Source organism: Trachurus trachurus, assembly GCF_905171665.1.
Source record: "Trachurus trachurus genome assembly, chromosome: 3".
NCBI classification, from domain to species: Eukaryota; Metazoa; Chordata; class Actinopteri; order Carangiformes; family Carangidae; genus Trachurus; species Trachurus trachurus.
Genome location: NC_139893.1, coordinates 12,682,201 through 12,695,240, shown reverse-complemented (window position 1 = coordinate 12,695,240; position 13,040 = coordinate 12,682,201). Strand labels below are relative to the sequence as shown.

General features: G+C 41.4%; 1 protein-coding gene across 1 annotated transcript; it reads right to left on the bottom strand.

Moving 5' to 3' along the window:
• Window positions 1-1,167: 1,167 nt before the first annotated feature.
• Window positions 1,168-12,210, bottom strand: LOC311007367 (C-type lectin domain family 18 member A-like; the record flags this gene model as incomplete). Its single annotated transcript, XM_084000510.1, has 12 exons — window positions 1,168-1,205; window positions 3,081-3,172; window positions 3,535-3,631; window positions 3,768-3,897; window positions 4,015-4,121; window positions 4,463-4,555; window positions 4,798-4,905; window positions 5,364-5,485; window positions 7,123-7,220; window positions 7,370-7,603; window positions 10,905-10,996; window positions 12,075-12,210. 12 exons carry the CDS (start codon window positions 12,208-12,210, stop codon window positions 1,168-1,170), a joined length of 1,347 nt encoding a protein of 448 aa, XP_083856636.1.
• Between the last annotated feature and the right edge of the window lie 830 nt (window positions 12,211-13,040).

Below are 13,040 nucleotides of genomic sequence, written 5' to 3'. Positions count from 1 at the left end.
GGGCCAGGTTATTAATGGAGGGACTGAGGCTCATCCTACTTTTGTAGTTTCTGAAAGGTTAAATGTGTCAAACAACAGTGTCTATTCAGCAGTGAAAGCAGCTCTATAAAGTTTTATTTCACAGTATCAGAATCTGCCGTTCTTCCAATGGCCACATGAGGCTGGCTCCAAGGGCGAGTCAGTCCTCATAGTTTACAGCTTGTTATAAAGACAGTTTTGGTCTTTGTGACTAATTTTCAAATTTCTATGCTTGTTTAAATTTTACTTGGATGTAAAGTGCTACCCAGTTAAGTGTGCTTCACTTTGAATGACAATTGAGTGAGTGTAGACTTGCCATAAGCTAGCACACACTAAAGTCTCTGCTCCACACGTATCCCTCCATTTTGATGATTTATGTGTGTGAGTTATGCCCAAAAACGTGTTTTGTGGAGTCACAGTGACCTTTGACCCCCAAATTCTGTTCTAATCATTCAAATCCTGAAATTCTGGTGAATGTTTGTGCCAAATCATAAGAAATCCTTCACGGTGGTCTTGGGATATCACATTCAAGGGGCCAAAATACAGAAAATAAAAAACATAAATTATAGATATTACCTAATGCATCCTTTGCATGCATTTATCTGTACATCTGAACTGTCCCCACTCTAATAAAAAGTCTATAAAACTGAAAACAAGTCCTTGATTTAGAGATTTCTGCAACCTCAAATGATAGATAACACTACTGTTCAACCAATCAATCAATCAATGTGGCACTGCTCCTTAATTGCTCATTGCTTTTGAATTGTTTGAATTCTGCTGAGCTTTGTCCCGTCCCCACTGCTCTGTGTGTGTGGTTTCATGGCAGCCCACCATCGTAACTGTTTCACACCGTCTCTGTTCTTTCTCCAAATTCCTCCAAGCAGCATTGAAATAAGAGAACTGAAATATTATTTAATGACGGCTGACCAAAACAGTTTCCTGGCCAAATGATAAAGGAGCGTGGATGTGTCCCAGTGAAAAATACACCACAGAATAAACAACAACATTCCCTTGTAACATACAACCATTTAATGATATATTGTTTGCACCAACGCAATCAAACATGTACAGCACATACAGTACATTTAAACTACATTGATCCATGTGCAGTGACTGAAGATCAAAAGATACCAACAACAGAGAGATCCATCACCTGCCACCCTCCCACCGGGCGATGTGCTCTGCAGCTGTAAAACACACACAAACACACACACACACAAATTATAGAAACAATGCAAAGGTGTTCCATCTAAGCACAACAGCACTGTAAGAGAGAAAGGTTGTTGTGTGTCATAAATCCTCAGGTATCAATCAATTCTACTCAAATGTAAATGCGAAGAAGCTGTTAATTATATGCGATATGACAGACGAGATTAAAGGTGCAGTCAGCTTTTCGTGCAGATGCAAACACACACACTCACACTCACACACAAGCATAGTGTCTTCCTCAGGCTGCGTGATATCTGCTTATCATTTTATTACCAATTAGCACAACACTGTAATGAAGGTTGGAAATTACAGTGATAAGTGAAGGCTCCGTGTGCTTACAATCATCCTAATTTATGCGTTCTCTGTCTGCCTCAGTGAAATGTAGCTTTTGATTTGAGAAGAAGAGCGAGATGGTTGATTGAAGAACATTTTCAGTAGATGAGCTTTTTTAGTGTTTCAGTGTGACTTTGCTGCTCTGCTGTTATCATCTGACCCTAAAGCACTCTGCCATTTGTGATGGTCCTGTTTTACACAAACACAAACTACAAGGAGCGGGTTGTAAAAATGTTGTCTTAGAAACATTGACCACATTCAGAGCAGCTCACTCCGTCACCTATGATCAATACCTGATTACACACCAGCCACTTGCAAAGACACACTCAAGTGGGCAAAACTAAACATTTGCCGCCATCTCATTCCTCACAATCAATCTAAGTGGTATGTGTGCATCTAAACACTGTGGGTCTTTGTGGAGCTGACGTGTATTGATTGTTCAAAGGCTCTTGATGGCAAGCACTGAGTGCCATTGATTTAGACTGAGTGCCATGTTTAAATGTGTGGGCAGGATCACACAGAGATTTCAGTGTCCAGCGTTAAAATCATTAATGAACACACTGGATTAACATTTTACACTTCACCCTGCAGAGAAATAGGTGATACAATTTGTCAGGACACGGTAGAGCAGTGTGGTGGAAGAAGAAGAGGAGAAGAACTATAACATTTTTAAGTGTAGTGCTGAACTGAGCGCCGGTAGCTCACAGATTTTAGCCACTTTTTGTCCATCTGTTTTAGTTTTCTGGCTTTCACAGTTACATTATGGCTGAGACTCATCGCTCTAAAAAATAAAACAAAACACAAATCTATGAATATATGAATATTTCCAGTAGGAACTCATATAGGCTGCCCCCTATGGCTTGGGGGATAAAACACTGACAGTGAACTGTAAAGTCAGCAGTAATCTCTTTGCTGTCACCCAATGGTATAGAAATGTCAAAAAAAAGAAAAAAAAAAGAAAAATTAAGACTGCTTAACTAAAAGATAAGAGAAAAAGTGAATTTTGCGAAAGACGCTTTCCTGAAGTAGGTCTCATCTTCGATAAGAAAATGGAGGTCAGCTTTTTTGGTCCAGAGACTGGGTTCCCATATTTCCCTGTATTGAGTCCTGTTTTAACGGCTGAGTGAGTGGAGAGGGCCACAGGAACTTGAGAGGGACAAATCTGTTTCACCATAAAGTCTCTGGCTTTCTGTATCATCACAGTTGGTGCTGGACAGATGGTAGGATGCCAGCTTTTTGGAGGGAAACACAAGAAGAAAAGCCAGTCTTCCTTGCAAGTCAACTGTGGACCTGCTGCTGCGGATGAAGAAATGCAGCCAACCATGCAGTATCATCCATTCATTTATTTGGGTCTGTGTCAAAATGGCACGTTGTAACTGTCCAAAACCAAGTGGTTAGCGTTACCATTATCAGTTAGCAGGAAGGTCCACCTGATCACAGTCGCTGGTTAGTTGTACAAAAGAAAACGCTTTCTCTCCTCATCACACTTTTCTCCCACAATCTCCCAGATGGAGCCTCACCATGTTGACAGATGTATCTGTTTCGTGTTTTACAGCGCTGGTCGTTCCAGTTGAAAGCACTCGATGCCTGCAGCTCCACACAGTTTCCAAAACTAGATAGATAGATAGATAGATAGATAGATAGATAGATAGATAGATAGATAGATAGATAGATAGATAGATAGATAGATAGATAGATAGATAGATAGATAGATAGATAGATAGATAGATAGATAGATAGATAGATAGATAGATAGATAGATAGATAGATAGATAGATAGATAGATGGTGAGAGAGACATCTAGTGGTCAGGGTTATGGTTGCAGGTGCTGTCTTACAGTTACCTGTAACTCACACATATTGCAGGTATAAAACCAGTTATATATATAAAAAAAAAAAAAAAAAAAACCTATATTCCCACAGAGGACCTGCTTCTGTTCATGATGTACTGTGCAGTAGCTAATGTGTCTCTTACCCCTGGTTGTCTGGTTGCCCAAAGGCAAAGCTGCTGAATCCGAGGATCTCTCCACTGTCCCAGCGAAATGAGTCCTTCAGTGGCTTGTATGTCAAACCTGTGAAGCAATAACATTGCTATTGTACTGATGCAGTGTCTCCAAATGGTACTTTTACATCTGGCCAAGATTACTGCAATGAATCTGCAAAAGGTACATAGTCATAGTAATGCAATGTTGTGACCAAACATTGTACCAATCCAGAAGTTTCTTGTCTCAAAGTCGGCGTTGGTGACCTCATTGTTCGTCTCCAGCTGATTGAGATAAAAAGCCAGGATGTCCTGCACCTTCTGATTGTGGATGTGAGCTAGGATCCCTGCTTGTTCCTGGTGGTTCAAACAAAGAAAAGGTCAGGCACAAGAAAAGCTTTGATATAACGATTTGCATATTGCTACTATGGCTGTAGGACTTGTCTCAGTGAGTAACACACACCTGTCTCTCACCTGACAGTGACTCTTGGCTCCATAGTAGGTGTCAGCTTCTGAGGACACCATGAAACAATCTCCATCTACCATCACATCACAGCTGTGGAAGGGAAACGGCACTTTCTCTGTAAGGACACGGACGGCCAACATACCCATTATGGAGATGGTTTCGTAATTACATTCATATCTGCAGAAGATATGTATGTGTACTGTAAATGTCATAACCCAATGATAACATATCTTTTATGCAACCTTCAACCAGTCAGTACACTGGTATTTATCATCTTGTTTGCAACACATCACTGGATCCGTTAAGATAAACAGAGAATGTAGCAGCAACCAGATTAATTTCCTCGGTTTTTGTGTGCGTGTCTGTGTGTGCTTTTGAATTTTGAAGCAATTCTGTTTCTCAGAGGACAAATTGCTGAGCTATATGAAGCACGTTACTAAAGCACACTGCACTTACCTGCACACTCAGCACCGCCATAGCCAACATCACACAAGCAGGAACATTCTTCCTCTTTGAAACGGCCGTGTACACATTGCACACTGCACCGTACTGCAAAACAAGCAGTGGTACAGTAAATTCTGTCTCTTTGGATATTTAATAATTGAATAAAGAAAAACAAACCTATTTAATGAGGCATGAAACCAGTATGTGTACTATCCTGCTACTACTACTACTACTACTACAGTACTACTGTTGATGTTGATGTACCTTGGCAGGTATGAAACCAGTATGTGTACTATCCTGCTACTACTACTACTACTACTACAGTACTACTGTTGATGTTGATGTACCTTGGCAGAAGCGTCCAGTGAAGCCCGGGTCACACATGCATTTGCAGGATGATATGTTCAGACGACCGTGTTGACCACAGCTCATACGGCACGGATTCCTTGGAATCTCTGGGGTTTTTTTTTTTTTTTTTAAGTGCATGCACACCAGAAAAGACACATTTACATAAACACAGACTACATACATGTGAAATCTGGAATCACAGATCTCTGGTCCCTTTACCCAAACAAGCAAAAAGTGGACTGTATTTGCATTGCTGATCATCAATGCATCAACGACATTGAGGGCAGATGGACATAGCTGACCTTGAGGAGCAAATTGGACAGATATACAGTCGTGGTTATAGAAGCAGAAAATGGAAAATTCCGGTTTTTAAAAAACAGCTCGACTATGATGATGCATTTATGTTTTAAGCTTTTATGTTTAATCCTTTTCCAGAAACCTCACTGAGGTAGTCACTGGTTATTGTGAATGTCCAATGACAGCAGAATTCAGTCCTGCAGCAACCCACATACCGTATAGATATGTATACAGTACTGTATAAATACATACATATACATTGTCTTACCACACAATCCACCTACATGGTCCCACAATCTAAAGCAGCCAGACATGGAAGAGGTGCAGAGAGAGCAGCACAGCCCGGACTTGTAGGGCAACACCAGTCGACCGTTCACCTCCCAGTTGCCCCTGCAGCGACACAAATACAATACTGCAGATACCAGTACATACTACACACATACTAAAAGATCTGAAAATAAAGTTGATGTTAAACCATCTTTATGTTTATAATAACAAATGAAACCTCAGAACAGGTATTTGATACTGTGTGGATTATCCTGGAGATATAAGGTAAACATGGATGGTAGCAGATAAAACCTTAACTTGAACTAGAAAATGTCCTGTGTTGTGCTAAACTTTGACAGTAAAGTAGGTGATAAACACCACAAACATCCTAATAATCTTATTTAAAACACCTGCTGTGAGTCAGTCTGGCCTCAGAGGTTGCCATGGTGATTTTATGTCCTTAGTCTTAAAGGGATGTCTATGGGATGCCATAATCCCTACAGTCATAGCAGTAGGTTCGTTACCTTCGGTGCAAGCTATTATTAGAACAGCCGAGCTGCTCAGAGCTACGCTACGGAGGCTAATGGGATTTATTGGTTTCCCTTAAAAGTCATCAAATACACAATCCAACAACTCCAAAACGCTCTGGTGGACAAGTTGTGACCTGCACATTCACCACGCTATGAGATAATAACAGAACGTTACAAGATGGAGTTGTTTTCAAGGTAAATTCATGCGGGCAATTTTCCGGGAAGCAGTCTCTGAATTTACCTCTAAAACAACTCTGTCTGGTAATGTTCTGTTATTATCTCATAGCGTGGTGAATGTGCAGGTCACAACTTGTCCACCAGAGCGTTTTGGAGTTGTTGGATTGTGTATTTGATGACTTTTAAGGGAAACCAATAAATCCCATTAGCCTCCGTAGCGTATAGCTCTGAGCAGCTTGCGGCTCTGCTCCGCTGTTCTAAAAACAGCTTGCACTGACAATTAAAGGTAACGAACCTACTGCTATGACTATAGGGATTATGGCAATGGGCCAATTGGCCAAAATGTTGAACTATCCCTTTAACGGAGTGAGAATCCTTTGAAATGAACCTCTCAAACTCAGTCTTGCAACATGAATATCCTTACTGTTATCACATAAAGCTGCATGTGTCCTGTCTGCCTCTGTGTGTCTGAGTGTTTGTGTGTGAGCATGCGTGTGCTTATGTGTGTGTGTGTCTGGTTGTGTTTCACAGAGACTTCATATAAATGTATGGGAGAAAAAGGTCAGAAGTTGATGCAATGCAAGATGGGAGTCCCTAATTAATGAATTTGTCTCAGCTGTGGATCTGGCCTGAAGTTCATAGGTCGTCACAGCAAACTGAGGGGTTACCACGACGATAAACAGACCCCAGGCAGAGGCAGGCAATAAACATTTGTTTTCACATTTGGGCTTATTGTGAGACAATGGTAGTTCCCATCAGAACAAGAAGCCTTCACAAACACGTTGATATGTTTTTGGTGTTTCTAGATTAAATATTTTGGAAATGCATGCAAGTTAAAAAACAGGGAGCACTTTTCACAATTCACACTCGTTAGCGTCGTTACCCCTGTGGCACTGATAATTAACTCAAGGACCTGCAACCTTCTTACATGCAAGTATTGTTGTTCTCAGCAGGAAAAATTGTGAGCTATTTTTGTTTAAAACAGAGAATTAATTTGCTCAAACTCTGCGTTTCTCAGATGGCTTTAATGTTTTAAAGGTGTATAAATGTTACCCTGGGTAATATGCACAGGCAAAAATCTGCCAGGGGTCTCCTTCTCTCAGACACAGCTGGCTGGCACAGCCCACATGACTGGAAGTGGCCCACACCATCTACACAACAACAGAGGGATTAGACACACTAGATCAGCACTTTTAAAGGAAAAACACGCACATGAATGTCTGTGAAGTAAGCTGTGTGGTAAAATGCAGGACTCCACATAAATACACTGCAAGTACAGTTTGTATCTGCTTGTGAATACCTGTGTGTAGTGTTGGCAGCTGGCATTTTCTCTACATTGCCCAGTCAAGTAGAGAAAATCCTTTCCCTCCTCAAACCAGGAGTCAATGATGTCAGAAAACGAGGCTGCACCGTAAGCAGAAAGGTGTGTGTTCCAGCCGATGTGACTTTGGGTTGAGGAGCGCAGAGGGGACGGGTCTGTGTGACAGGTCGCTGCCCTCTCCTTTGCCAGTAAGGCCAACTCATCATCCCACTCCTGCAGGATTAAAGACAATAGTGAGATTTAGTATTATTGCAGTATATCTTTCCATTTTGTTCTGCAACCAGTGCACTTGACATGCGAGAGTTATCCCAGTGTTATTTGCGTTTTTCAGCAGATACTGTATTTCATCTCTCTCTTTTACCACATACCACATCTGTATGTAGGGTTTCAGCTCTTATCCTGTAGTTTCCAGTGCACAGGTCCAACAAACCTCAATTCATTTCCTTTGCCTATTTACCTCAGATTATGTAATTTAACGTAAGCAATTACATCGATAATTACAGTAGCATCAGGGAATGTTAAAGTTTTGGAATATCTCTAATAAAGGACGTATTGTAGTTTGCAGATAGTGATTAAGATGGGATGAAAGACACTGTTTAGCTTGAAGGTCATTCCTAATCGTTCATGAGTGATTTTCTTTACCCCTTTTAATCCTTTCCAGGGGTTGGAGCCAGACTTAGACTACAGTAGGCAACAGGCAGAGAGACATCTTGGGCAAACTGCCAGCTCATGACAGTGCCAACACTCACAGACTGGCACTCACTGCTTGTTGCACTGGTATAAACACTTGACTAAGTGACACATTTTCCGAGGTTTGCACTCGCTTAAACGACCGACTGGTTTCCACTCTAACTTTCCACTATCACTCTGCCATATTTTCAGTTCGTTCTTTTACCACTGGGAAGAAATACCACACAACGTGCACAAAGTAAAGCTTTAAATCATCAAAGGGCTGTTGGACAAATGATGCATAACTACGTTACAACAGAGAGGTCTTTAAATGCTATTTCCTATTGTATTACTTTGCCTTCATTCATGGCTCAATCCACAACTTCGATATAATATTGTTGTGCTGAATTTGTTGAATTAATGAAGCTCCGTATTTTGTCATGAAACTCTGCAGATCTCCTTTTTCCTCAGTGCTGGGAGCCTGGGGAAATTCTGAGAGAGATTAATAATAAGATAAAATCTCCAAATCAGGGGTTGAGATTTACATATCAAAGTAAACACTCTTTTAATTTCTGCCTGTGTGAGTGATGGTGTGACCTCATAAAACTTCTTCGCCTCAAGAGCTCAGAGATAACCTGCAGACAGGGCATTTGGATGAGAAAAGGAGGAGCATCATTTATTCCTAAAATATAGCTATCTTATCTTACGCTTAAAGCAAAGCCTTAAGCAATATATTATAATCACTTCAACATATCTCACCACAATGCTTACTGGTTCGTTTCTGTGTGAGAAAAAAAAAAAAAAAAAACGTATTCAGATACAGACAAACACAGCCAAAGCTTTGAGCCTTTTAACTTTTATCTGTAAAGCTCTTTAATATGCCTCTTCAACTCGGCAAAGCCTCCTCTGAGGGTTTTCACAGGGAAATTACCTGTAATACCACAGCTGTGAATGCAGAATGATTATCCACATCCCCTTTTTCTCATTACTGCCTTATCAGTTGAGAACAGTTCTCCGAGGCTGAGGAGCAGTCGAAGAAAGGGGCTCGGTCTGTGCAGGTGGCTTTGAGGATGTAATCTATGACAAAGTGACAGTTTTCCCTGGTAAAAAAAATCTCATATTAGGCCCAGAGGATATCTAGTGCATTGTGAGGTTTCATAATCCATCATTACGTCTTGGTCATAATCACACACAGGCAGGACAGTTGTGCAGATACTGTACAAAGACGCAATAGATGGAATAAGATACTGAGAGGATTTACAGTAGCTGGTCTGTTTTGGAGAAAATGGGATCAGAGACACAAATTAATATCAAGCATTTCTGCAAATTCAGCAGCACCTCACCACGACCCTGTTATGACCTGTTACTGTATATCACCGTTAAATTGAGGATTGGCATTTTTGTGTATGGTATTTTGGTATTTTACCTACGCAACACAGCAGTATTAACAGAAAAACAAGTGAAAGATGCTGCTTAGTTTTGTCCTTTTTTTTTATAAACCTTCACAAGACTCTTTGCACGGCTAATTGATTCTGGCTCCATTCAAACTGTCCACACTATCACTTCGCCTGCAGCAGAGCAGAACAAATGGTGCACTAACACTACTATCAGGCTGTTGAGACAATCAGCACCAAAGACCAAGACAGCTCAACTAAAAGCTTTTGTTATCCGTCCTATTGTTTAGTGATTTCACTTTTGAAAAAGGAATCATTTTGGGTGAAATAACTGTGGTGCTTTTAATGGATTTGTCCTTTTATAACGGCTGCATTTGCCCGTGAGCTGCTGTGGTACCTGACGGAGAAACAGTGAAAACAGGGCTCTGAAGCGACGGCTGGATCGCTCTTTGATCAAGACGTGTTTTGTTTTTGTTTTTTTACATCCTTAGACAACACAAATCTGACCATTACTGACAGCATTATTGTTGTTCTCTGGGTTTTTGCACTGTTTATATATAAGGGCACATTATTTAAAGGGATAGTTCAACATTTTTGGCAAATTAGCCCATTGCCATAATCCCTATAGTCATAGCAGTAGGTTTGTTACCTTTAATTGTCGGTGCAAGCTGGTTTTAGAACGGCGGAGCAGAGCCGCAAACTGCTCAGAGCTATACGCTACGGAGGCTAATGGGATTTCTTGGTTTCCCTCATCAAACTCATCAAATACACAATCCAACAACTCCAAAACGCTTTCGTGGACAAGTTGTGACCTGCACATTCACCACGCTATGAGATAATAACGGAGTTGTTTTAGAGGTAAATTCATGCAAAACAGCTGATGCGCGTTCCTCTCAGGGGCAGTTTTTTGGCAAGCAGTCTCTGAATTTGCCTCGAAAACAACTCCGTCTCATAACGTCCTGTTATTATCTCATGGCGTGGTGAATGTGCAGGTCACAACTTGTCCACGAAAGCGTTTTGGAGTTGTTGGATTGTGTATTTGATGAGTTTGATGAGGGAAACCAAGAAATCCCAGCTCGTGGCTCTGCTCCGCCGTTCTAAAAATAGCTTGCACCGACAACCTACTGTTGACTTTGGCTATAGGGATTATGGCAATGGGCCAATTTGCCAAAATGTTGAACTATCCCTTTAAGTGTAGACAGAGATCTTCCACTACAGAAAGGAAGATAGAGAGTCTGTAGTCGAGAGCCAGTCATACTTATAAACAGGCAAATGTGAGCTGCATTGTGAGCAACAGCTGTGTGGACAGTGCACCACCTCCAGTTCTTAACGAGAGCGTAGACCGCTGTCAACAAATGGACCGTGTTAAACTCAAGCTCACATTTAGGTGACAGCGTTCATACCATTCAAACGCACACACACAGAGGAAACAGACAATGGGTGCCACAAACCATTTTTTGCATGTTAGCTGCCATGGGCTTGACCCGGCTGCGCAGTCTATTGTGCTGGGCAACAATCTGTGAGTGTTCCTTCACCCCGAGTCCTGGAGGAGAAAACAGAAACACTCATTTACACTACACACCTCTGCTGCCGTCGCCATGGTGATGCAATGCAAATGTGTTGGTGCGATGTTTGAGTGCATGTCACAGAGAGAGAGTGTGTGTGTGTGTGTGTGTGTGTGTGTGTGTGTGTGTGTGTGTGTGTGTGTGTGTGTGTGTGTGTGTGTGTGTGTGTGTGTGTGAAAGAGAGAGAGAGAGGGGCTGGGCTGATACAGTATATCATAGTTTCACTCACATTTCAACTCCGGGGTCACCTAAGTTGAGCAAATTGAGCAGAAAACTTTAAAATAAAATTAAAAATTATATTTTTACCACGTCGGCGTGTGGCCTACTGAGTGATCAAACATGTTGTAACCCTTGTACAGATTTAAAATGCCCCAACCATTTACACATCATTATACAAACACATGATCCCTTAGGCCTTTCCTTTTCAATCCTGGAAGAAGTAATGCCAAGTTAATTAAACATTAATATATAGCCTATAATATATATAGCCTGTAATTATACTGGACCCAAAATCCATACTGTGTGACAAATAACACTATAGACTCACATTCACTTATTTTCCCCCTGGTAGTTACTTATTACATCAGAACACATTTCAGCAAAAAGTTGTTTTTTTTGGTTTGTTTTTTAAGTGAGGATTCAGCTCCCCCAGTGATGCCTTAATAATTTTGCCATGTGTTTTGCAAAAATACCATCAAAATGGTAATTTGTTAAGCTCATGCCACACATCTGTAGCACAGCAGGCAGCGACAGAAATGCTGGGCTGCTGGTACTTTGCCAGATGGATTTGGACAGCTAAGAAAGCCCACTTGAGTCTGCAGCTTAAAGGATTGCCACCTGATTGCCAACATAAAGATAAAATGTTCCAATATATATATATAAATAAATGCATTCCCTTGTGTTCCCTGGTCCACTCAGAGCATCATATCTTAGTCTACACAGTGAATCTCTAATAACAGCTTTTAAAACGTGTGTGAATAGATGCTCATCCTGCATTACAAGTTTTAATAGGCTACTGTCCCTCGTGGCCACCTGTCGCGCGTGAAATGTGTTTACCGGTGGTGGAGGGAGATGATTTCCCCGGGAAGTCCGGTGTGCCTCCGATGATCATCCGGTTCGCGTGGACAGACGGGGACAGCAGAGACAAAACGACAAACAGATCCAAACTCCGGAGAGCTGTCACCGGCCCCATGGTGAACCCGTGAAGTGTTTCAACAGTGAGTGAGCGGCCGCTGGCTCTAAGCTGCTGCCTCCCTGCCCCTCCTCTCCCTCCCTCCTTCCTCCCCTTCCTCCCCCCGTCTCTGTCTCTGCGGAACAACAGCATGAGGCGAGGCTCTGTGTCACTGTACCTGCAGGGACCGTCGACTCAGTGTAAGTGAACCACACACAGACACACACACACACACACACACACACACACACACACACACACACACACACACACACACACACACACACACACACACACACACACACACACACACACACACACACACACACACACACACTAAAGAAAAAAAGAGACCAAAAAATATGATAAATGCTGATGTGGGTGCAAACATATGGCCCGCAGGTCAAAAGTGGCCCACCAGAGGGTCCAATAGGGTCCGCGGGATGAATTTGCCAAGTGTGAAAATTAAGCTAGATAAGAAGAGACATAATTGGTAAAATTGCACATATTTTTATCAAGATATTTTTAGGTCGTTCATATGTTTTGTAAAAGGATAATGTAAACATCTTAATAATGTATTTGTACTTCTTTGTAGCTACTAAAACAAAGTTTATAGTTGTCGTTATTTACAGGTTATGCTGTTATTTTATTGCTCCGGCCCAATTGAGATCAAATTGAGCTGTATGTGGCCCCTGAACTAAGATGAGTTTGAAACCCCTGATTTAGGAGGAACATGCAGTCATCAACCACATCCACACAAAGCATGTAAAGTTTAGATTTTTGCTCAACTACACTAACAAAAACATCTTGGAAAACATAATTAAACCAAAGAAACTTTATTATCACTTTTA